The 21,589-nt window shown below is 55.1% G+C and overlaps 1 protein-coding gene across 13 annotated transcripts in view; it reads right to left on the reverse strand.

Moving 5' to 3' along the window:
- The window catches only part of NCOR2 (nuclear receptor corepressor 2), a 226,858-nt gene that overhangs the window by 7,993 nt on the left and 197,276 nt on the right, over positions 1-21,589 (reverse strand). For 9 of the 13 annotated variants that reach the window (XM_084217057.1, XM_084217055.1, XM_084217053.1 and 6 more), the window contains 20 exons: positions 18,422-18,577; positions 17,845-17,984; positions 17,658-17,763; positions 16,917-17,021; positions 15,963-16,066; positions 13,413-13,563; positions 9,819-9,971; positions 9,356-9,442; positions 8,644-8,918; positions 7,494-7,857; positions 6,518-6,748; positions 6,183-6,422; positions 5,890-6,039; positions 5,345-5,485; positions 5,075-5,237; positions 4,115-4,548; positions 2,497-2,640; positions 2,235-2,377; positions 1,703-1,896; positions 107-253 (listed from right to left, as the gene is read on the reverse strand). In XM_084217057.1, coding sequence (XP_084073183.1) covers positions 107-253; positions 1,703-1,896; positions 2,235-2,377; positions 2,497-2,640; positions 4,115-4,548; positions 5,075-5,237; positions 5,345-5,485; positions 5,890-6,039; positions 6,183-6,422; positions 6,518-6,748; positions 7,494-7,857; positions 8,644-8,918; positions 9,356-9,442; positions 9,819-9,971; positions 13,413-13,563; positions 15,963-16,066; positions 16,917-17,021; positions 17,658-17,763; positions 17,845-17,984; positions 18,422-18,577 — 3,628 coding nt within the window. The remainder of the gene's footprint in view (positions 1-106; positions 254-1,702; positions 1,897-2,234; positions 2,378-2,496; positions 2,641-4,114; positions 4,549-5,074; positions 5,238-5,344; positions 5,486-5,889; positions 6,040-6,182; positions 6,423-6,517; positions 6,749-7,493; positions 7,858-8,643; positions 8,919-9,355; positions 9,443-9,818; positions 9,972-13,412; positions 13,564-15,962; positions 16,067-16,916; positions 17,022-17,657; positions 17,764-17,844; positions 17,985-18,421; positions 18,578-21,589) is intronic. The other 4 variants (XM_084217049.1, XM_084217050.1, XM_084217056.1 and 1 more) reach the window with 1 other exon arrangement.

Here is a 21,589-nt window from a genome sequence, read left to right on the forward strand (position 1 = left end):
CAAATACAGCCCCTGGGATGGGACACAGCTTTGGGCAGCAAGGAAAGCAGCCTGGGCCAGGCCATGTGTGGGGACATCCCCCTCCCCAGCTGCTCCCAGGCCGTACCTCTGGTCCATGGGCTCTCCCTCGCGGAACAGGACGGGGTACGGGGCGCTCTTGGTGTGCTCCGCCTCTCCCGCGCCGTCGGGTGGGGACACGGGCTCGATGCAGCTCTCCGGGCCCCCTGCTGCTGCCTTTGCCTGCTCCGGGGACCTGGGCAGCGAGGGGACAGGCCATGGGTTCACTGTGACAGCCCCTGTCCCTGTGCAGCACCTTGGGGTCGGGAGGGGGAAGGATTCCTGGTGCTTTGCAGCACGGCCCAGAGGGAGAGCGCGGTTTGGGCAGACAGAGCTGGGCTGAGCCAAGCCCTGGGCCTGATCCCCCCAAAGTGGGACAGCTGAGCCACCCCAAACACAGCAGCCCAGGAGGGACCTGCTGGTGGCAGGGACACACGGATCCCCGTGGAGGGCTGTGACATTAACCTTTTGGAGACGCTGCTTTTGATTTGTCAACACAGCAGAGGCAGAACCCACCACATCGTCCTTGTCAGGGCCACACAGGAGCTGGGTGGCTGCAGGAGGGGGCCTGGAGCTGGGGCAGCTTGGAGAGGATCACTACTGGCCCCTGATGCCTGCCCATGGCCAGAGCCTGGGAGACAGCCACGCTCCAGTCTGAGAGGAATTCCTCACAGCCAGTTCTGGGAATTTACGTCTTTGTTCTTTCTGTGGTTTCTCTTTTTTCCCCAGTTTTTTCATCACTGGGTGGTCAGGGCTGGGCTTTTTTCCTTCATGTTGTAAAGCCAACTCTAGGACCGGGCAGAGCCGGGAAGAACAATCCCATTTACTGACAAGGCACCACTCATTCCTGGATACATCTGGGTGGGTGTTTGTGTGGGAAGACAGACCCACTTTTTAATTCCCTACAACAGCAATCAGACCTGCCTTGTAGCAGCAAGGGGATTTGAAAGCGACTTTAAAACAAATACAGGTGGTGCCTGAAATGAACAATGCCAGTTGTCAGGGCACCTGTGTCTAATAAACTTCTGATTCACTTTGAAAGATGAAGATAAAATTAACTTTGAACCAATGGAAAACATGTTGCTTCAGGTTTTTTGGAATCATCTGTGGTCAGGGACTGAGAACAGTGACAGGACAGGAGGCAACAGGCACAAACAAAACACATAAAATTCCATTCCAACACAAGGAAACCCTTTTTTCCTGTAAGAGTGCTGAAATGCCAGGAACAGGTTGGCCAGAGAGGTGCTGTCTCCAACAGTGGAGATATTCTGAACCCAAGCAGCCACGACCCAGGGTAACCTGCTCAAGAGGTCACTGCTGGGCTGGGTGAGATCCCTTCCCACCTAAACCATCCTGTAACACTGGCCAGACTGGGAAAAGAATTATGCATGGACTCTAAGGGGGTCTAAAGATCCTCTCTAGGACAACAGGGATGGCAAGAGGCACCACCCCAGGGGGAAAATGCCCAGATGAGAAAGGAGCTGGGCTGTGTAAGCAGGAAATGCCCACAACTCCAACCTGCCCCGTGCAACCCCTCACCACGGTGCCAGGCAGCCAAGGGCACCCACCCGACTTCCCCTGAGCCACGTGAGCTCAGGCTGGCACTCACCCACCTGTGCCAGCCCGGGCTGCCCCCTGAGCTCACCTTTTTCCCCCTTCTCCCTGCGGGGAGATGCGGGAGGCCGCTGGGTGCTCCTGCTGCTGCAGGAAGGCCTCGCTGGGCGTGCGGCGCAGGTCCAGCACCGGGCACGCCGCCCCGGGGAACGAGTACACCGGCGCCTGCAGGTGAGAGTTGAGCTGCTGCGGGTGGTGGCGCGTGTAGTCCTGCGTGATGACCTCCTGGAGAAGAAACCACAGTCAGAAATGGGGCTGGTTTCGACTTTTGTCTTGCTGGGCCCAGCTAAGAAGGTGAACAGGAGGGGATTAAGCTGATTTGTCCCTGCAGATGGAGCTTCTGCCTCCTGTCTGCAACAGTTTTTGTGATGGGCTTCTTGGGGACACAAATACCCGGGCTGAACACTCGTGATGCCCCCTGCTCTCCAGCCCCCAAGTAGAGGAGCTGAGGTCTCCAGTGTCACTCCCAGCCCATCCCCACCAGACATGCTTCACTGAGCTCCCCCCTCCTCCCTGGAGCCCCAGCAGGAAGGGGATGGAGGTGGATGAGGTTAGTTAGTTACACTGATGTGCTGGGCCAGCGTGACCACGCGCTGGTTCATGCCCTTGATGCTCTGGCTGGACTGCAGGGGCTGGCACTGGGGGCCGTCGGGCTGCCGCAGGTGCTGCAGGTGCGCGGGGTCGGGAGCCGAGGCCTTCAGCGAGCCTGGGGGGCACCGAGGAGAGAGCAGGAATGAGATGACATCTGAGTCCCCTTCCCCAAATGCCATCCTAGCACTGGAGCACAGCCAGCCTGGGCTCTCCTGTGCCAGCCCCTGTTCTCACCTTGCTGCTTCTGCCTCAGGTCATGCTCCCCGTGCCCCTTCTCTGTGTCCTGCAGCAGCTTGGCCCCTTTCTCGTGGGACAGGCTGGGCGAGCTCACCGGGCTCACTGCTTCCATCCGCTCGGGGCTGTAGCCGCCATGAAAGCCTGAGGAAATGAAGGGAGTTAAAACCAGGAGCTCACTTAGCTTTTCCCTAGCACTGCTGCACCATTGCTTGTGGGTAGAGTCACATGTTCAGCAAAGAGGGGGAAAAAAGAGATGAGGGAAGACCTGGCAGGTCATGCTGCAGGGCCCCCTCTGATGTCCAGCTGTGGTGATGGCTGCTGTGAAGAGGTGATGTTTCATTCCTGAAGAGCTGGACACTCAACAGCTCTCGGTGACAGCATGAGATCCAGGGACCAAATCCAACCTCTGCAGGTTCAGTTTGTTCCCCCATTTTCTCCACCCACTTGAAACCCCCACTATGTCCAGAGGGACAGCGACGCCCAGAGAGAGTGGAGGAGGCTGCACAAGAGGTCTCCAAGTGCCTCCACAGTCCTGGAACACACTGCTAGAAGGTGCCAGGACCAGACATGACTGAGGGGTGAGATGGGATGCAGCTCTTCTCCCAGCCATGCTGCTGTATCCTCTCCATCTTTGGGATATGGGAAGGGAGTGGGACAGGAACTCCCAGCGCTGACGGCCAAGGCAGCTGCTGCAACTTGAAGATGGGGTCCCACCAACCCCCCACAGGCTGCTTGTTGCTTCTGCATGCTGGTGGAAGCCTGGATGAATGCTCTGGTTGAAAGTTGGTCCCATCAAGAATGACCCAGACTTTGAAATCCATCCCTCTCTCTGCACTTTCTACTGGAATAACTACTCCTAGTGCTTTTCTCTCTTACACAAGATTCCTCTTAGGTGGTTCTTGTGGTCTGCTCTGGAAACAGCCGCTGAGCATGGCTGTGTTGAGTAATCCCAGGACAGCCACGGTGCCCACCTTGGGCAGCATCCAGCACCAGCACCCTGAGCGAGGTCACCCTGAGCATAAGGACCCCATCCAAGCTGAGACCCACAAAGCCCTCAGAGACCCTGCAGCTCACGAGCAGGGAGGTGCTTGTCTGATGGCTAGCAGCCTTGTCACACTCACAATCCCAGTTCTCCACTTTGCTCATTTGATTTATTACCCACAACTGCTCTTTACAGACTGCCTGGGAATTTCTAAGGATGGGGAAATCAAAATTAGCAAATGGCTATTGACTGTAAAAAGCAATACCAGGAACTGGACAACATTTGCGAAACAGGACTTGGCAACTGGCAAAACTAAAAGAGGGTGGGAGAAGGGAAGATCCTTACAACACGCAAAAAAAAAAAAGTCTGGAATAATACAACAGCCAGGAAGCAGAGGGACAAGCACACCTGGGGAGCTGATGGAGCCAATATCCAAAATGCACAACTGAAAATAAGAAGTAATGAAATAAAATGGGTGCCAGGCCACAGGTCTCTCACCTCTGCCCTCCAATTTCTGACCATCACTAGTGGAGTGGTTACCCAGCGAGCCTCTTTCTTGCTGCCCCTTATCACAAGACATTTGGTGCATGATAATCACATCTGTGAAGCTGGCTGCTGTTGTGGTGCTCTTACCGAGTGCTCGGAGCTCCTGCTCCTGCATGGAAAAGCGTTTACTCTGACTCTTTTCTCTACTGTGCTGCTCGGAGCCCGAGGCTGCGTGCTGCTGGTCCAGAGGGTGGTGGTGCTGCTGGCTTTTCCCCTGTCCTCTGCCATAGTGATGAGAGGAGCCAGGTCCGGAGGCGGGCAAAGCTCTCGACTCCATGGCTTTAATGGGCGAAGGCGACTGCTCGAGGTTGGCCCCGCTGGGCAGCTTTGAGGTGTAGATGTTGTTGTCAGTCTGGGCTCGTTCTGTCTTGGCTTCCCTCCCCCTGGAGGCCTCTTTCTGCAGGATGGCCGGGTCCAGCGGGGCCGCGTAGCCGTCGGCCGCGCTGAGCGAGGAGCGCAGGGTGGAGGCCGAGGGGAAGGCGGCAGAGCGGATCGGTGACGTGGTAGTGGTGGAGGAGGATCTGGAAGGAAAATGAAGGCAAGGCCAAGGTGAGAGAAGCACGTGGAGAAAGGGAATGCTGTTACTAGAGCCTCAATGTTCAGCTTTGCCTGGCTGAGCTCCTTCCAGGCCTCCTGAGCATATGGCTGGGCCATGCAGGGCCAGTGTGGAAGGCTTGGATGGAGCCTCCACAGTAACTGGCCACAGGTTACTGGGCCTGAATGCATTGACTGGAGAACCTAAAACCCATGGACAGGTCCCAGAGACCTTGATAACTCCACCACCAGGCAATCTTCAGCAAAAGGAGCAATACCTGTATTTGGGCACAGGTACACTCCTACTTTTTCTCCTGGCAGCAGGGAGAGCAAAAGAACTGGGGCACCAAAATGTGCCTCTCCCCACCACAGCTTCCCTGAAAGCCCCAATCCTGCTCCCACTGAGACTGAAGGGAAAACAACTCTCTCTCCTCCCTCTCAGAGGTGCTCATTAATTAAGTGCTGGTGCAGGCATCCAGGCAAGCACTGGAAGCCATGGTGAGGGGCACGTACCGTAGGACGGAAGGGGTGGGGGTCTCTGAGGAGATGATCTTCATGCCGGTGTTGTGGAGCACGCTGGGGCGCTGCTGGATGGTCTCGTGGGTGCGGGGTGAGACGGGAGAGTGCTGGTGGCTGTGGGAGTGGGAGGACGAACGGCTGCTGGACTGCTCTGTACCTGGGGAGAGCACAAGGAAGGGATTTAGCTCTCTGTCCAACAGTCCTAACTCTACCTTCCACCCAGCACAGGGCCCAGGGTGGAGGATGGACTCCTCCCCAGCCTACCTGGTCTCCAGATGGGCGCGTGCTCCACTGTGGTGGAGGCTAGGATGGATTTTTCACGCTCCCTCTCTCGTTCTCGTTCCCGCTCCCGTTCCCGTTCGGACACCGATGACCCTGACTGTTTGGTCATGTGTGTGGGCCCTCCTGAAACCCAACCAAAAGGCAGTGAGAGGGCTGCAGACACAGCAATTCCTCCTGGGAATGCTGCCTGCTCTTCACATTGCTGTGTATGCAGAGCAGATAAGGAATGGCTCCATCCAAGGTCACCTGGAGCAGGACAGATGAGGGCAACAAAACCCAGACAAATCATGAATAGCTGTCCTGGTGCTGTCTCCAGGGTATGACCTTCCACAGAGCATTTGCTTTGGGGAAGAAGGAGGAAAAGCAAGGAAGCCCTCAACAAGCAGGAAGAGAGGGAGTCAGTCCCTGAGTAAGAATTAATTTGGGGTCTCCCAAACTCTCCTGGCATGCTGAGCCCATGGCCTTGGATTGGTTACGAGCGTCCTCCTCAATCATCTTCCCACTGGAAAAGCAACCTCCAGCATTACCTGGGGAGAGCGGGGAGCTGCTGTGCCGGCTGCCAAAGGTCTGGGGGGGTCCAGGGATGTAGGTGATGCGGTCCATGGTGGTGGCAGAGGTGCCAGGGGTAGGGGGCACGAGGACGGGCAGGTGTGGCACTTGGGACAGGTCGATGATGCCTGGAGAGAGAAGCGAGAGGACCGTCAGGACAACACCGAGCCGCTGCAAGCTCGGCCGTGCCGGAGCTGGCAGTGCCAGCCTGACCCAGCCTCCTGCTCCCATGCTGCTCCCAAACCCCTGGCCAGTGCCGTGCTGGGAGGACCTGCTGCATAGTTGAGGGCGAGGGAGGGCTCCCGGGGTGACAGCCCGCGCAGCATGTCTGCCCGCTGCGCCATGGCCGCGGCGTTGTGGTGCATCTGCTGCGACGTGATGTAGTCGTTGATGATGGTCTGGCGGTTCTCCATGGCGGCCGTGTCCGGGTAGCCCCGGATGAGGTACGGGGGGTACAGGTGTGGGTACGTGGGGCTCGGGGCCAGATGCCTTGGCAGGTAGTAAGCAGCAGCTGGGAGAGAAAAAGATGTAGATGTGAAACCCCAGAGATCTCAGGCTTTTGGAGCGTAAGAAGGGAAATAACAAACTGTTTCCCCAGCCAGGTACCTGCTTCCAGCTGGATTCCCCTCGGGATGGCGGCGGGGTCGAAAGGCAGCGGGATGTGTCCTCGGTACAGATCGACGCCGCTGACGCCGCGGAGCAGGTGCTCGTACGGGGAGATGGGGTGGTGGTGGTCGGGCACGGGGGCGTGCGGAGACTTGGAGTTGGTGAGCTCTCTCGATGTGGGGGGGATCTTTCTGTCCTGGGACACCGGCTTCCCAGCAGTGATGCTCCCTGCTGAGAGCAGAAGGAAATGAGTCAGAAACTGAGTGCTGCGGCCAAGCCATGACCCTGAGGGGTGCCTCTGGCCAAGCATGTCCCACAGGGACAATCGTAGCTCCCCTGAACTTGAGGGACCTTTCCCTCCTCCCTGCACTGCCATGCCCTGTTACACTACCAAGGTCAGGGTGGGCCAAGTCCCAGTTGCCCCTTGGGAGAGAGGCCTTTCCCAAATCATCCCTTCACCCCAGCACATCCCCGCTGGGCAATCTGTGCATTCACCCCGGCCTGCACAAGCTGACGGTGGTGCAGCCTTGCTGCCACACTCTTCAGCACAAGGAGGTCACTGCTGCTGTTAGTGAGAAGTGTGAACATCTCTCACCCAGTGTCCCAAGCACTGCTATCCTGCCCACCTATGGAAAAAAGAGTGCTGTGGGCCACTGCTGGGACAGGGAGGACACTTTTGAAACACCAATGGCTTTACCAGCTTTGGCCCAAGTCTCTCTTTAGCTACCCGGGTGCAAGTAAGGTGCCCTCACTTCAGCAGTGTGAGCACCCCCAGGAAGGGCACTGAGCCCCAGCCGTCCCTGGCAGCCACCCCAGTGCCGTGAGTCAGCCGTGGGCGTGGGGTGCTGGGAAGAACAGGTTCAACAGGCACCTGCTGGGAATCGCTCAGGCAGGTGGGGTCAGCAGCCATCTCCTGTGCACCTCACCTGCTTGGCTGTTAGACATTCTACCATCAAATAAAAGTTTTGCCAAGTACCTTCGTGCTGCCGTGGGGTGGACTCCCGTGTGGAGACTGGAGACCCTCTGTGCAAGTGGCTGCTGAAGGCCGTGCTGTGCCCTGCCTGGTGGTCCTCATAGCCGAGGGCACTTTGGTGGGGTTTGCCTGGCTCAGGGACAATCACAGGAGCCCCTCTGGCGATGGAGCCACCTGAGTTTGTCACAGGGCTTGGCCTGTTTTTCAGGCTCTCTTCGTAAGCTCTTTCCAGATTCCTCGGGTCTTGGATGACATCCAGAGAATGCACAGAGTGAAAAGTCCTGCCGGGACTGCCGATGATGGAGCGCACATCGTGCTTTTTGGTACTCGAGGAGGAAGAGCCGCTGTCATACTTCAGTGGGGTACCCTGGGGACAGGAGGCAGAGGGGACATCAAAGGGGCCTAGAACAGAAGGAGCCCAGTGACTGCATCTCACTGAGTTTCAACAAGACTCGGGATGCCTCCTTCAGTGGGTCAACACACAAGGTTTTCTCAGTCAAACAGCCAACAGCCGTCGGCAGAGCAGAGATAACCACTCGGCACAGGGCAGGGTGGAGGGCCCATCTTGCATGTCTTGTTGTGCTCCAACAAGATGATGATGAGTCACTGCCGAAGGCTGGCTGTGCCCATCACGCCTCTCTCCTACACACACTGTGAAATGGGACAGGACTGCAAGGTGCCATGGGAACCCTGCAAATATTTGGAGACCAACAGGAGATATCATGCCGTGTTTCATCTGAACTACTGGCCCTGCTGGGTTGCCACTTGCCCATGAAGGGAGGAGACCAAGTTTATGTGCACCCAGAGTCACAAATGCTGAGGGAACCGAGTTGACTCTGTCCTCGGAAAAGAGGCAGATGTGTCCCCTTTTCTTTACACATCTAGTTGGATCATTGCTCTCTTAATGTGCCAGGGGTTCCTGGGGCTTTGTATTTATCTGCAGGGAAGGATTATAGGATGGTTTGGATTGGAAAGGATCCCTTCAAAGGATGGGGCAGGACAACCTGTACCCAAGCAGAGCGTCAGTTCTTACCAGTGATGCAACACAAAGCTGTCTCTGCTCTTCTTTTACCTTGGGAATGGCTCCCAGGATCTGTGCAAGGGCAGCAGTCTGAGCAGGACTGATCTCATCTGCTGTTCACTCCACACTCACCTGCGTGATGGAACCTTCCTTCAGAGGTCTGGTCAGAGAGATGTCTGGTGTCCGCCTCAGCTCCTCCCGGGGGATCTCATGGATTGATCTTCCTGCTTCTTTCACCGTGGCTACCAGGTCTTCATGGGCTGATTTCATTTTCAGAGGAGTCAGATCATGAGATCTGACCTTGTAGGCATCAGATAAGTCCCTTGGTGGAGTGTTTTCCCTCTTGAGCTGTTTGGCTTCTCTTCTGAGGTAGTCCTCATGGGCCTCCACGTAGGACCGAGGTATTCCTGCAACCCCCAAGCAGATGATGGATGCAGAAGGTGACTCCCCAGGCAGACCCTGGACTCCCAGTCCCCATGCAGATACTCTCTTCTAGGGGGTCTCTAGTTAACACATGTAACTCAGGGACTGGAACACAACTGAGCCCACAGAGCAGCTACACCACCAGTGCAGCTAGTCCACCTCACACCTACCACCACCTTTCCTTCTGCATCCATCTCACACTAATTTCAACCTGCTTCATGCAAATCACTGACAATTTTCTCCCTGACTTTGGTAGAATTTATGTTGGTAGAAGCTGAGCAAGACTGAAAATCTCTCTGAGCACAAAGCAGGGGCTACAGAGATCCGCAACTGGACCTTGATGTGCCCATCCTTGCTTCCTCCTGTCCCATCCTGATGATGCTTCCCCTGCCCATGCCCATCTGGTGCTCCCAGGTGTTACCTTGTGTAATCGAGCCTCGCATGTGATGCTGCTCCTTTAGGTTATGGGGACTGTGTCGGTCTGGAGGGATCGCTCGACCCATGAGACCTAGAAGAGAGCCAAGAGAAAGTCAGGCTGTGACACAGCAATAATTTACAATGAATACATGACAGTGTTACCAGGAATGCCTGGGACAACAAGGATAAATACCAACAATTTCTAAATTATTTATTTTTTCCTTTTTTGAAACGTGCTTTTTGTTTTTGCATTCCTGGAGCTGGTCTGTTGGGACAGACACTCAAGGCAAACAGGCCAGTCTACATTCTGTCTTCTTCCCAAGCTGGTCAGATGCTGTCCTGTTGGGATACCAGCTAACCACTGCCAGAACATTGGCAGAGGAAGATGCACCATGTAGACAGGGGACAAGACGAGATCTCCACAGGTCACTAACGTAACCCAGCTGAAAGGTTTCATGCAGACCCACCTTCAATGCTGGTAGATAAGGTATCACGGGCTGATAAGCCCCGGCTGATCCTCCCCTCCATCATATCATAGGTCCGCTTAGTTCCTGTGCTCTCATGGGAAGCTCCCGAGCTCCTGCTGTCTTCTTTGGGACACTGAGAAGCAGCAACTCCACCTGCAGGGGGGAACACCAAGAGGCCTGGAAAGTCAGCACTGGCCAAGAGAGGGTGTTTACTGCTGTTTGTGTGCGTTGCTGAGGGGTCAGATCTCATCCCAGCATCAGCCGCCGCTACGCAGTGCCAGAAACATCGCACGGGATTGGCTTCCAGGAAATTCAGCTCTCTCCCCTCCCTGCCTGCCTCAGACTCCAGATCTGTGCCTCCTTCATGGGTAGGAGCATCCACCCAGTCGTGTCCCATTCCCTCCCTCCCTGGTGGGGCCATCCTGTAGGCAGCAGGACAGCCCCGAGCCAGTGGGAGCAGCTGCAGTTCCACTGAACTTGGCTCTTTGGGTCTGGGGAGTTTTGTTTTTTTTCCTTGTTTGTTTTGATTTTTGCTAGACACCTACTGTTTGGGATCTTGGCCAGCCTTAACATCTGCCGAGACACTCCCTGGGTGAGAAAATCAGGGAAAATGGAGGAGAAGCGAAGCTGAGAATTATTCCTTTGAAACAGCACTGAGCACACACAGGAACTGGGAGAGATGGTGCAAAGCAGGACTGATGGAGTGAGTGCTAGGGTAAAGAGAGACCACTGACTGCCCCCTGATCCAGACCTGGAGCAGGTTCCCTGTGAACAGGCAGTGGACACCTGTGCTGAGCTACAGCCCCACCACCAGCACAGCCCTGCCCGTGCCAGGCAGCATCAGGCCCACCCCAGGCAATGGGCACCCATCATGTGCAGCGAGCTGTGAATTCAGCAGCTTCTGATCCAGCTGAATGCCTTGGGTTCATGCCATGAGCTCCAAACAGGATGTCAGCTAGGAGAGACAAACGCCTCTGCCCATCATCCCTGGCCAGGCTGCCCTTGCCAAGGATTGCCAGTGCACTACTCCTCCTCTTTGTGGGTAGAGAAGGTGGTTGTACAATTAGAGAAAGCAGGGAAGTTAAAAACATTCATTCTACTGTGGACAATCAGGAACAAAACTCCTCCTTGGCAAAACCAGTAATTAATAAAATGGGATTATTACAACTTCACACCCACTGTTGGTTTCCGCAATCAGCACCCACTCAATCCACAAAGTGTTTGGGGCTGTGTGTGGGGAAACAAGAGGGGGTCCGTGCCTGAGCCTCTGCTTCAGCTCCATCTGACAGCAGAAATCCGGGGGTGACATTCAGAATCAGCCAAGCACCATGTGGGTGATGTGCCTGCACCATGTCATCAAGGCACATCTGTTGCCACCAGCCCTTGTGCAGGAGGGGACGCGCTCCCAGGCACCCTTTGTGCCACCGGGAAGCAGGGGGAGGGCGTGAGGGAGAAGAGAGACTAAACAGAAAGAAAACCATTCCAAACCCACGTTCCTCGCCTTGCAGAAGCCATCAGCAATCATATGCAGGATGAGAATAACCAATCTAGCACAATTCAGCTCACACATGCTACAGGATCTCGTCTCATTACAGCTCTTTTATTTTAAGCACCCTCATGACACTAAAGAATTTGCAATTTTTTTTCTGCTTGCCAAAATTCATAATCACCAACAGTTTCAGTTTTCTTATTTAATTTTTTTTTTAACTCTTCTGTTCCTGGGCTGCTCAGCCTCTCTGGGCTCTACAGGGAGAAGGAGAGAGGCAGGGCTGGCAAAGCTGCAGCAGCTCACGGGATCACTTGGGATGTGATAAATGCTACCAAGCACGTAAAAGGCTCCTGGAGAAAGGAAGGAATTAATTCCTCATCTGTGTCCATGGGGGGTAGCGTGAGAGGTGACACAGGCTGCAGCCAGGGAGACTCAGGCTGGCACAAACAACAGGGGAGAGTTTGGTCTGCAGCTCTCCCTCAATGCCTGGAGTGGGATCCCAGCTCTGGGCATGGGCAGCCCTCACTGCCAGGAGCACTCCCCATCTCTCCCTGATGGTGCTATTCCTGAGATCAGCCTTGTTCGACCCCCAGCCCAGGCAGAGGTGATTAAAATAGCTTCTTGCACAAACAACTCCTGAAACACTTCCTGAGTCCTCCCTGCTCCAAGCCTTGCCAACTGTCCCAAAGGGCACCCAGTCAAGTCCTCCTCAGTGACATTTCTTATCTGGGCTAGAGTTGACAGCAGACCCAGGGGGACATGCTGTGAGCCAGTTTCCATGTGGCAGGTGGGAGGCACAGCACAGAGCCCTGTCCTGAAAGGTCCCTGCAGTCCCAGGACACACACAAAGGTGACAACAGCTGGAGCGTGTCCCCGTGGCCTGACCTGAACCCTCTGCCTCCAGCCCTGGATAAGACAACCCAGCCTGTGATGAAAGGAGCTGCCTGCACTTGTGGCCATGAGGAAAGGGAATTCTTTGGGACACACTGCCTGCAGCACTGCCCACAGGGCCCAGGCTGCCAGGCAGGCTGGAATGGATACTGTGCCCCAGGGAGGGAGGCACAGGGCTCAGGCAGCACAGCAGCTTCCCAGAGACACCTCCTGAGGCAGCTGAGGTTGGGATCAGCTCCTCAGTCATCCCGAAACTCAAGTGAGAAGTGAGGTGACATCATGAGGACAGCCATCCCTGTGCACACCAGAGCACATGCCAGTGCTTTACCCCAAGAGGATTCAGGGCTGCAGCATCTCTAAGTTGGCTCTTCCTGACTACAGGTGCAAGCCAGCAGGAGTCCAGCTCCCCAAGAGAGATGCCTGACCCAGCACACAGTGAAAGGCAAGAATGGGGCTGTTTCCAGCCTCACTGGAGAGCAACACCTGCTTATCTCCAACGGGAGGCACGGGGACACGCAGAGCAGCTTTGATGGGCAGTGCTGTGATGGGCTGAGCAGGCAGGAGCAGCTGGTGACCACCTGCTGGTACCACTGATGCAGTGAGGCACTGCTGGCAGTTACCAAGGAAAAGCCTTCCTGTGCTGCAGGGGTGCAGCCAACACATCCCCAGAGAGGCTCCTTGGGGGATGCAGGAATGGCTTCACCACCTCCAAGAGCTCTGCCAAAACTCACCAGACACTGAGGCTGGGTCCAGGAGGATTCCTGCAGGGCAGCCCTGTGCTGGAAAAGCCTCAGGGTGCCCAAGTCAATGCAGGTGAGAACCTGACATCCAAATAAACCTTCATTGCCTCCGTCTTTCAGGTTTGAATCCGCCTTGGCCCAAGAGTTTGGGAGTGCTCTCATAATGTTTTCAATCACTCCCCCTCCACTACAGGGTGCTAGGGATGAAGGTAACACCTCCCTATCCTGTCCTTTCCTCTTCCCTGTTTCCCAAAATCATTGCAACCCTGCCTGCCATCTCTAAGACAAGATAACCAGACGGGACTGACGGACACAGGGCACTAGGGTGGGAAGGGAGAGAAACGCTGGAAGTACAGACATGAGGCTGGCCTGTTGTACTTCATCAGCCTTTCCTCAAATAGCTCCCAAGTCCCAGCCACAGTGGCACAAACCCCTGGCACCTGCCCTAAAAAGGCAGAGAGGATCAGGACTTACCCTCGTAGGACAGCACGTGGCCTTTCTTCCCTTCGTAGATGACATGTCCTTTGGGCACGGCATCCTCCCTCGCCTTCTCTGCTCTGCTGGGGCTGTCTTCTCCGATTATCCTGGTAATGGTTCCTTTGTACAGCACTTCTGCCGGGGTGCCCTTGGAAAGCCACCAAGATCCATATTTAACAGTGTCACAACCAATTAAGCAAACGCCGTGCGGGGACAGGCTGTTCCTCGCGGGAAGCTGAGCGCAGGGAGCACACCCGGCCTCCGCTTCCTGGCGCAGCCAACAGCGAGGGACTTGCAGCTTAATTATTGATGAGAATGATAACGAGCAGCATTAAAAAGGTACGTGATCTGTGTGAGGCTGCTGGGAAGAGGCAGGGGATGAGGAGAGCACAGACCTCCAAAACAGCAACTCTCACTCTGTGTGTTTTGAAGTAAGCTACCTGGCCTGCTTCCTCTCCCCCAGTGCGGGGGACAGGCCTGGTGCTCCCCTGAGGATACCTTAGTGACAGCAGGCACTGCTCCAGCATTAGCTTTTTCCCTGCAGCTTATTTCCCCAGCTTGGCACAGGAGCCACAGAGATGTGCTGCCCACCCAGGCACATCTGCTGGCAGCAGCGTGACCTTCAGTGAGCTGCCTGCGTGCGGGAGCTCTGGCTGGCAGCGCGCCCGGGCGAGACGGCAGCCACAACGAAACCGGTCCCGCAGCAGGTCGGGGAGAGGAGCCTGCCTCAGCTCTCCAACAGGAACTGCAGCAGGCTCCCCACATACACCAGTGTGAACTGAAACCTCTCCTTCACCATGAGTAGACACAGCTCACAGCACCTGCCCCCTGAATCCCCTTCAAAACACGTGGAGCTGGACGTCCCTGAGGAGTCGCTGGTGATTAACACCTTCTGCCACTGTACCCCGTCAGTGCCAACTGGGAACAGCCACCATGGGGTGACAGTCCCCTTCCCCATCTCTGGGAAGGCACAGTGATGCTGTCAGAGTGACACTCCTGACTGACACCTGCCTACTCAGCTCATTTAACCCCAGCACCCCCTGGGACTGATGCCTGGGGAAAGCCTCAGGATGTGATGCCCCCACCAGCTTTGCTGGTGCTTCCAGGTTGTGCCACTCAGGCTCTTTCCCCACCCCTGTCTGGGGTGCCCCTGCTCTCCACCAAGCCCTCAGAGCAGCAGCAGTCCCCCAGCCATGTGGGTTGAGTGCTCTGGTGACCCAGCCTTGCAGCAGATCTGGGCACCTGTAATGGCTCTCGCAGCCCCAGGTAAGGCACCTCCTTCCACAGATGTGTTCCGAGGGGATGTGAAAGCAAGTGATGACAGATGGCTTCAGAGCAGAGAGCATATATTCAAGATCTGCTTCCTGTGAACTGGATGACTCATCTGAGATCAAGTATCAGCTCTGGTACCAGGAGCTGCTGCCAGAACAGGGGGCTCCTTCTCCCCAGCAGGAGCAGAGGGATGCAGGCTGCTGGGCCAGCAGGAGAGCCAGGCAATGCCCTGGGTCTGGCCCTGGTACCTTAATCCCCAGCCAAACAAAGATGGATGGATGGATTCATTAGCTGGCTGGATTCATTAACTGGATGCAAAACAGTGTCTCAACAAACTCTGCTGATCTCCTCAACTGGCACATGGTACTCAAGGTCCTTCACGCCCACCCACTGCTGCCCACAGCTGCTGCAGGAGCATCTGAGAGGATGGAGCAAGTGTTTGCTCTGATGGGTTATTTACAGCCCCTGAGCACCCACTCCTGGCAGTTGTTGGACACAGGGCACCAGGCAAGCTAAGCCTTTGCTCTGAGCCAGGATTCAGGATCAGGTCTCCAGGGCCAAAGCGAACATGGTCATTCTCCTTGAAGAAGGCAGGCAAAAATTGGAGCCTGAATGTCTTCAAATATCTGAATGATGGCCAGATAAAATCCCCATGGGAAACAGATTTTTTTTTTTTAATGCTCTCCGCTCTGTTACCAGATGAGCAATAACTCACACTGCAAGAAACTATCGCCCGCTTGCCAGCTGCTCTTCTGAAGATGGATGGTGGAGATTAAGGCCAAAGTATCTTCCTGCTGAAGAGCCTTTGGGCAGGACCCCCAGCACAGCATGCTCAGCCCTGGCAGGAGCTCTTGCTACCTTACCTGCCCCTCACAGCCTCCTCCCTCCTCCACCTGGCCTGGGCCCTCCACCCATCTCCTTTGCTCCGCTCCACTTTCCTGCCCTGACAAGATGATTTTGCCAGAGCCATTTACAGTTGCTTTTGCCTCTGTTCTTGATAGCAACAAAAGGCAAAGCTGGGTTTAAAGGTGTTGTAAGGCTGCACTGCTGTTTGTTGGGCTCTGCTCTTCTGCAGTCTTCACTCATGGGACACTGCTTGTGCCATCCCAAGGGGGGGCTGCTTGCAGACCTCTCTGGGGGGCTCCATGGGGTGGGAGCACACAGAGCTGCTGCACAGCCCTGTCCTGCACACCCAGTTGTGCCCCCAAACCCCAGTGCCCGTGTCCAGCACCCCATGCTGCAGCTGCCAGCACCCAGGGGTGGCAAGGGACTTACGTGTGTGATGGAGCCTCGGTAGGTGATGGGTGACTCCGGAGGGGGTCTGGATGTGGGTGTTCCTTTGGTGATGCTTCCTCCCGAGGCAGAGCTGAGGGAAGTACCTGTAGGACACAAAACCTGTGAGCTGGGGCCTGGATTTGCTGTTCAGCACAAAACCCGTGGGGCTGAGACTGACTAAGTGCAGGATTTGACCCAGTCTCTGTGGCACTGAAGGGAACACCCTCCAAGAGCTGCCAGTGTTCAATCCCAAACCTTGCAGAACCCTTTGTGCCAAGTCTCTTGAGAAACCCGTCCCTGTGAGTGTGGGGTGGAGAGGAGGTAAAATATAGGTCTTTTGAGGCTATCAGCTCCCTGCTGTCTTTGTGGAGGTGCTGGGCAGATTTATGAGCCTGGGAGAAAGCACAGCCTGGCTCAGCCTCTCCTGATGTGATCAGAGCAGATCTGTGGCGAGATACCGCTCAGGGTGGCTTGAGTTCATTCACACAGATCTGTCCTGGGTTGGAGCCAGCCCACAGCACTCAGGCTCCTGACTTGTCTTACTGGGGGGTTCAAAAAACAGAAACCTCTGCATTTATTTTCTTCTGCATGGTTAATGGGGAAAGAAACCCATCAGGGCTGCATTTAACCAAAATGGGGTCCCTGACCAGCTGCAGCAGCAACAACGAAGAGCATGAAAATACCAATTAATGGAATTTAAACAGGTCTGTCTTAAGCAACAGATTTTCAGCTGCCCCTTGAACACAGAACCTCCACCAGAATCAACACTTGAGGCCCTGATTTGGGGAGGTAGAGAAAAGGGGCAAAGAGACTCCTTTGGCTGGGCACAATTCCAGAAGTCAAACCTGAGATCACTGGGCATCTGCAGCCAGTGTGGCATCCACCAGACTTGGCAGTGCCAGCATTTCTCCCTCTCCACAGCTGGGGCACGTGCCCCCCACTCTGTGTCCTCACCCCGCAGGATGGAGCCCTCCTGGGACGGCTGCAGAACCAGACTTTCTGGCTGGCTGGCCTGGCTTCTAGGAGAAAGTTGTTCCTGCTTTACTCCAGGAAAAGGCACTGGAAAACATTAACCAGGTATCAGCATAGGTGCAGGACATGGGGCCACAGCCCTTGGCTGTGCCAGCCTGGAGGCAGCACCTTCCCTTTGGGATGGGCTTCCCCAGGGTGGTGAACAGACAAATGCCATCGAGCAAAGCCAGACCCTTCACCCTGGCACTACCCACACCAGGACCAGAGCTGACACTGAAAACTCTGTGCTGGTTTACAACAGTGAGAAACAGAGCTTGTATTCCTCCTCCCCAGGCTTGATCCCTCACCCATTCTCTCCTGCTGTTAAGAAGAGCTTCCAAATCTGCAGACTAAACACTTTCTTTGTTCACTTCAGGCCATTTACTCTTTATCCTACCAGCCTGGGGAGCAACAATATATTTCCTTCCTTCGATCACAGTAGTACCTGAAGGGTATTTATAGGCTGGGAAGTGTCCCTGACCGAGTTGCTGCTTTCCTATACTGCACAAATTTAGCTCCCTGTGTCTCTGCTCCCCTGATGGACTAAGCCTTTCATCCTCTTAGCAGTTCTCTCTGTGCTCCTTTGCTGTGCCCTGGGCTCCTCCTTTCCCCTAGGCTTCTGGCAAGCTCGCTCCCTCCTGCTCTCAGAACACAAGAAAAACAACTCATCTCCCAGTTCCTTACCCAATTTCTTGGGATCCATGGTCAGTGGCAGGCCCATGGTGATGGAACCGACGGGGACCTTGGCGTGCTCGGGGCTGTAGGGTGTGTGGAGCTGGATGGGCATTCCCTGTGGGGCAAGAGGAGAGGTCAGGAGCAACTGATGGTCCCTGAGAGGCATCTCCATGGTTCACACTTATCAATGCCCTACCTGGGAAATGGATCCGACGGATCTCTCCAGCACGGAGGGGTGCTTGGTGGAGGAGATGAGGGGAGGAGGGTTGGAGATGCTGGCTAGTCTCTGCAGCCCTGAGCGAGAGCTCTCATGCAGGTTTAGTGGGATGGGGTGTCCTGTGAGGAGAACACAAATCTCAGTGAGACCAAGGGCAGGCAGAGCAGCTGCAGCATCAGGGAGCGAAGGGGCACGGGAGGGAGCAGGGGCTGGGTGCAGTGACTGGCTGGCTGTGAGCCTGCACGAGCTCCAAGTCACATGGGCATTTTGGAAAGGACTGGAATAGTTTAAATTACTGCCTTGTCCCCTCTGCAACCAGAGGATGAGCTGCTCTCCAGCCAGAGAGGGATAAAACCTGTCAGACTTTGCACCCACACTGTTCTGTAACAAACCACATCCCTACACCTGCCCCAGGCAGAGCTGGGAGACACACCTGACCACCCTGGGACCTTTAAAGTGCCCAACCTGTGATAGTGGCTGTAAACACAGCCTCTGGGCTCAGTCCCAGGCCAGGCAGGGGAGGGCACATGCCACACAGCCAGAGGGTTTTACTTGCCTGGTGGGTTATACTGGAACAAGTGGGGCTCCGTCTGGGGAGAAGTTTTGATCACATCCCGGGGGTAGGACAGAACAGGGGGCCAGCACGAGGCAGCCACTGACTCAGCACTCAGCTTCTGAACCTCTGCAATGGCTGAGAAATGCATGGACTTCTCTGCAAAGGACACAGAAAGAAACTGCATGGTCAGTGGCCAGCATGAGTGAGGGGTCCCTGTGAGCATGGCAGGGAAGCAAGAGCCAGCTCCATGGCTTCAATCCAGTCCAACATGGCCATGAGGTGAGGCTGAACTCTCCAACCAAGCTAAAAAGAAAAAGCTCAGTGTCACTGCCTGGATTTGACAGCATTTATTTTACTCAGATTTGAAGTTCAGTGGAGTGTCTGTGCTGGTGACTCTGCTGGTGCCCACTGCCCACAGGAGGCTCCATGGACCTGGTGCCATCCCACCTCACCCAGGAGAGATGGCATTTGACATGCACAGTCCAGCTCCTTGCCAGGACTTGGCCATTAGTGAATTGCTCCTGGGCAGCTCCTGCCTGTGCCCACAGCTCCACATCATCCCAGCACGGCAGGCCTGAAGGATTAATAATGATGCTGCCAAACAATCTATCCCTGAGGTTAAAGCCAAGAAGAAGCAATGTTGGCATCCCTCTGGAGCATGGGGGACATCCAGAGGGTACCAGCTTGCTGGTGACTACACTGTGGTGTGCAGCTTCCCGAAATTACCTGGTTCCCATCCCGGATACCAGGCTGGGCTCATCCTGGCTATAAAAAGGCTGAAGTGAGCCCAAGAAGAGTTTAATGATGGAGGAGCTGTGCTGGGGACACCTGAACCCTGCCCTGTGCTGAAAGATGCTGAGGAAAAGAGAGGCTTCATCTGCACCAGCTCTATGCCAAGTGTATCCTCACACTTGGCTAAGCAGATGGATGAGACAGCCTTTTCTGGATGGATTAGAGACAGGTTTGGTAGGATTTGCTTGTAATCAATAAACACTTCATTTTGCACTGCCCTTCCTCCCCAGATCCACCTGTGTAACATTTGCATTGACCAGAAATTAGAAACTGGGCAGTAAACAATAGCAATCACAAATGAACCCAGCCTTTAACCATCAATTTTTGATAAAAATAGATGCTGAATCCTGCTAAGCCTAATAATAGGGCAAGTAGATTATCAGAGGCCCAATTTAATGAGGCTTTACTACATTATCGTTATTAATGCTCAGTGTACTCAGAAGCTGGGAGATTATTCTTGTCTGCTTCAGTGAGAGAAGAAATCCATTCTGGGCACACAGAGGTGTGCAGGCACTCACACCTCTGCAGCCTGGTGGGACCAGACCTTGGCTGTGACCTCTTCTATCCCTGTGTAGGATCCCAGAGAGGATCCCTTCACCCTGCCAACAGAGGGGAATCCAGGCACATCCTTCTCACTGATGGAGAGTCTCTGGCACACCCACACTCCCTGATCTTCTCCCCTTCAGCTCGGCCCCATTCAGCTCTGCTCGTGTGGGGGCAAACAGCGCTGGGATCTCCCAGATGAAGATGCTCCCTGAAGCCAAGGCACTGTCAGCCAAGTCTGTGTGCACCCTGGATGGCTCTCGGAGAGCCTTGTCCTCCTCCCCTCCCTGTGGGAGCCGTCCCCTCCCCTGCGAGCCTCTCCAGCCTGTGAAATGTGGCCAGTTCCTAATTGCCCCCGCATTAGAGGGTGGCTATAACTCAGCCAGCTTTTGATAAAATAGCACTTAGATGGGGAAGAGAGAGTTCCTATTACCGTTTATCAAGTCCCTGGAATGGGAACGAAGGAGTCAGAGTTTATATGATCCGTCATCCAAATTAATGCTCTTGGCTCCCCATCGCCTACAGAGGCCAAATGAAACACAACTAAATCAACACAAAACACACTGCTGGCGCTCCAGCCGCCAGCGATAACCAAAGATATGCCCGACAGCAACTCGGCACTGGGCAAAGGGATCCGTCTGCCTGTCGGTGAGATCCAGGCAGGGCTGCCTGCCTCTGCCCAGCCCCGTGATTAGCAGCTCCTCTTGGAAGCCAGGCAGGGCTCAGGAAGGTATGGCTGGCTGGCCACCCTCCAAGCTGATAGAGCCCCAGCCAGCGGCTGCGAGGCAGCCAACGCCTGGGCCAGGATGTGTGCAAGACTTGGCTTTGAAGCGGATCCAGAGCGGTGAGAAGGATGTTGATCTCCAGAGCGGCTGCAGGAGTTTCAGCTCTCTTATCAAGCCAGGGAGGAACAGGAGTACCTGCTCTGGTGGAGTCAGCCCCTTGCTGAGAGGTGGCACAGGGCTGCTGTCCAGAGGGCTCTGCAGGCCGTGCTGGACTCTCCCTTTTAACTCCAAGCCATGTGGCAGCACGATGTCTGCAGTCTGGATGCTTGCCACTTCACTGGGATGGCCCGGAGAGCAGGGGAGGGAAGGGATGCACACAGATTTGCCAGGAATATCTGGCTATCTCCCTTCTAACCCCTGACCCACAGCCAGGACATGTTCCAAGAGGCAGAGACAGAACTGAGACAGTGCCTGAGTCCATACTTGTACTGAAACCAGGGCTTTGGGGGAGTTGATTTCTCCCCGTGAGCTGACTCATCACAAACCTGCTGCTTTTCAAAAGGGACATGGATTCCCATCATGAACAGGGGAGACCAGCCTATGTCTCCCTGGGGTCCACATGCATTCCACACCCACAGTGGCACCCAGCACAGATGCACAGCCACACAGGGCTTGAAGAGCACACAGCTGGAGCCCAAGACCTACTGAGATGTTTGCAGGGATATAGGGAGGCATAATTACTTTCATTAACATGAAATATTCAGAGCTGTACAGAGGAGAGAATAAAGTGCTTCATATCATTAGTGCTTTGCAGAGAACAAAGCAACAAAAGATCCACCTGGATAACAGATCCTTGTATTTGATAATGGTGCCAGCAGGCCACAGAGTGGAGTGGGTGACTTCAACACCTAAAGCCTGCCCTGTACCTCATACCCACTCATCTGCCGCACCTCCTCATCCTCCTGAGGCCAGGAGGAAGCTGGAGCTGCAGCACTGGGACATGGGCAGTGCAGAGCTCCGGGCTGGAGCGCTAGCAGTGGCACCCAGCTCACAAGGAAGCTGAGCAGTGCAGCATCAGGTTTGCACAGGATTACAGCGAGGAGATCAA

This window comes from Fringilla coelebs, assembly GCF_963513975.1.
Source record: "Fringilla coelebs genome assembly, chromosome: 17".
NCBI classification, from domain to species: Eukaryota; Metazoa; Chordata; class Aves; order Passeriformes; family Fringillidae; genus Fringilla; species Fringilla coelebs.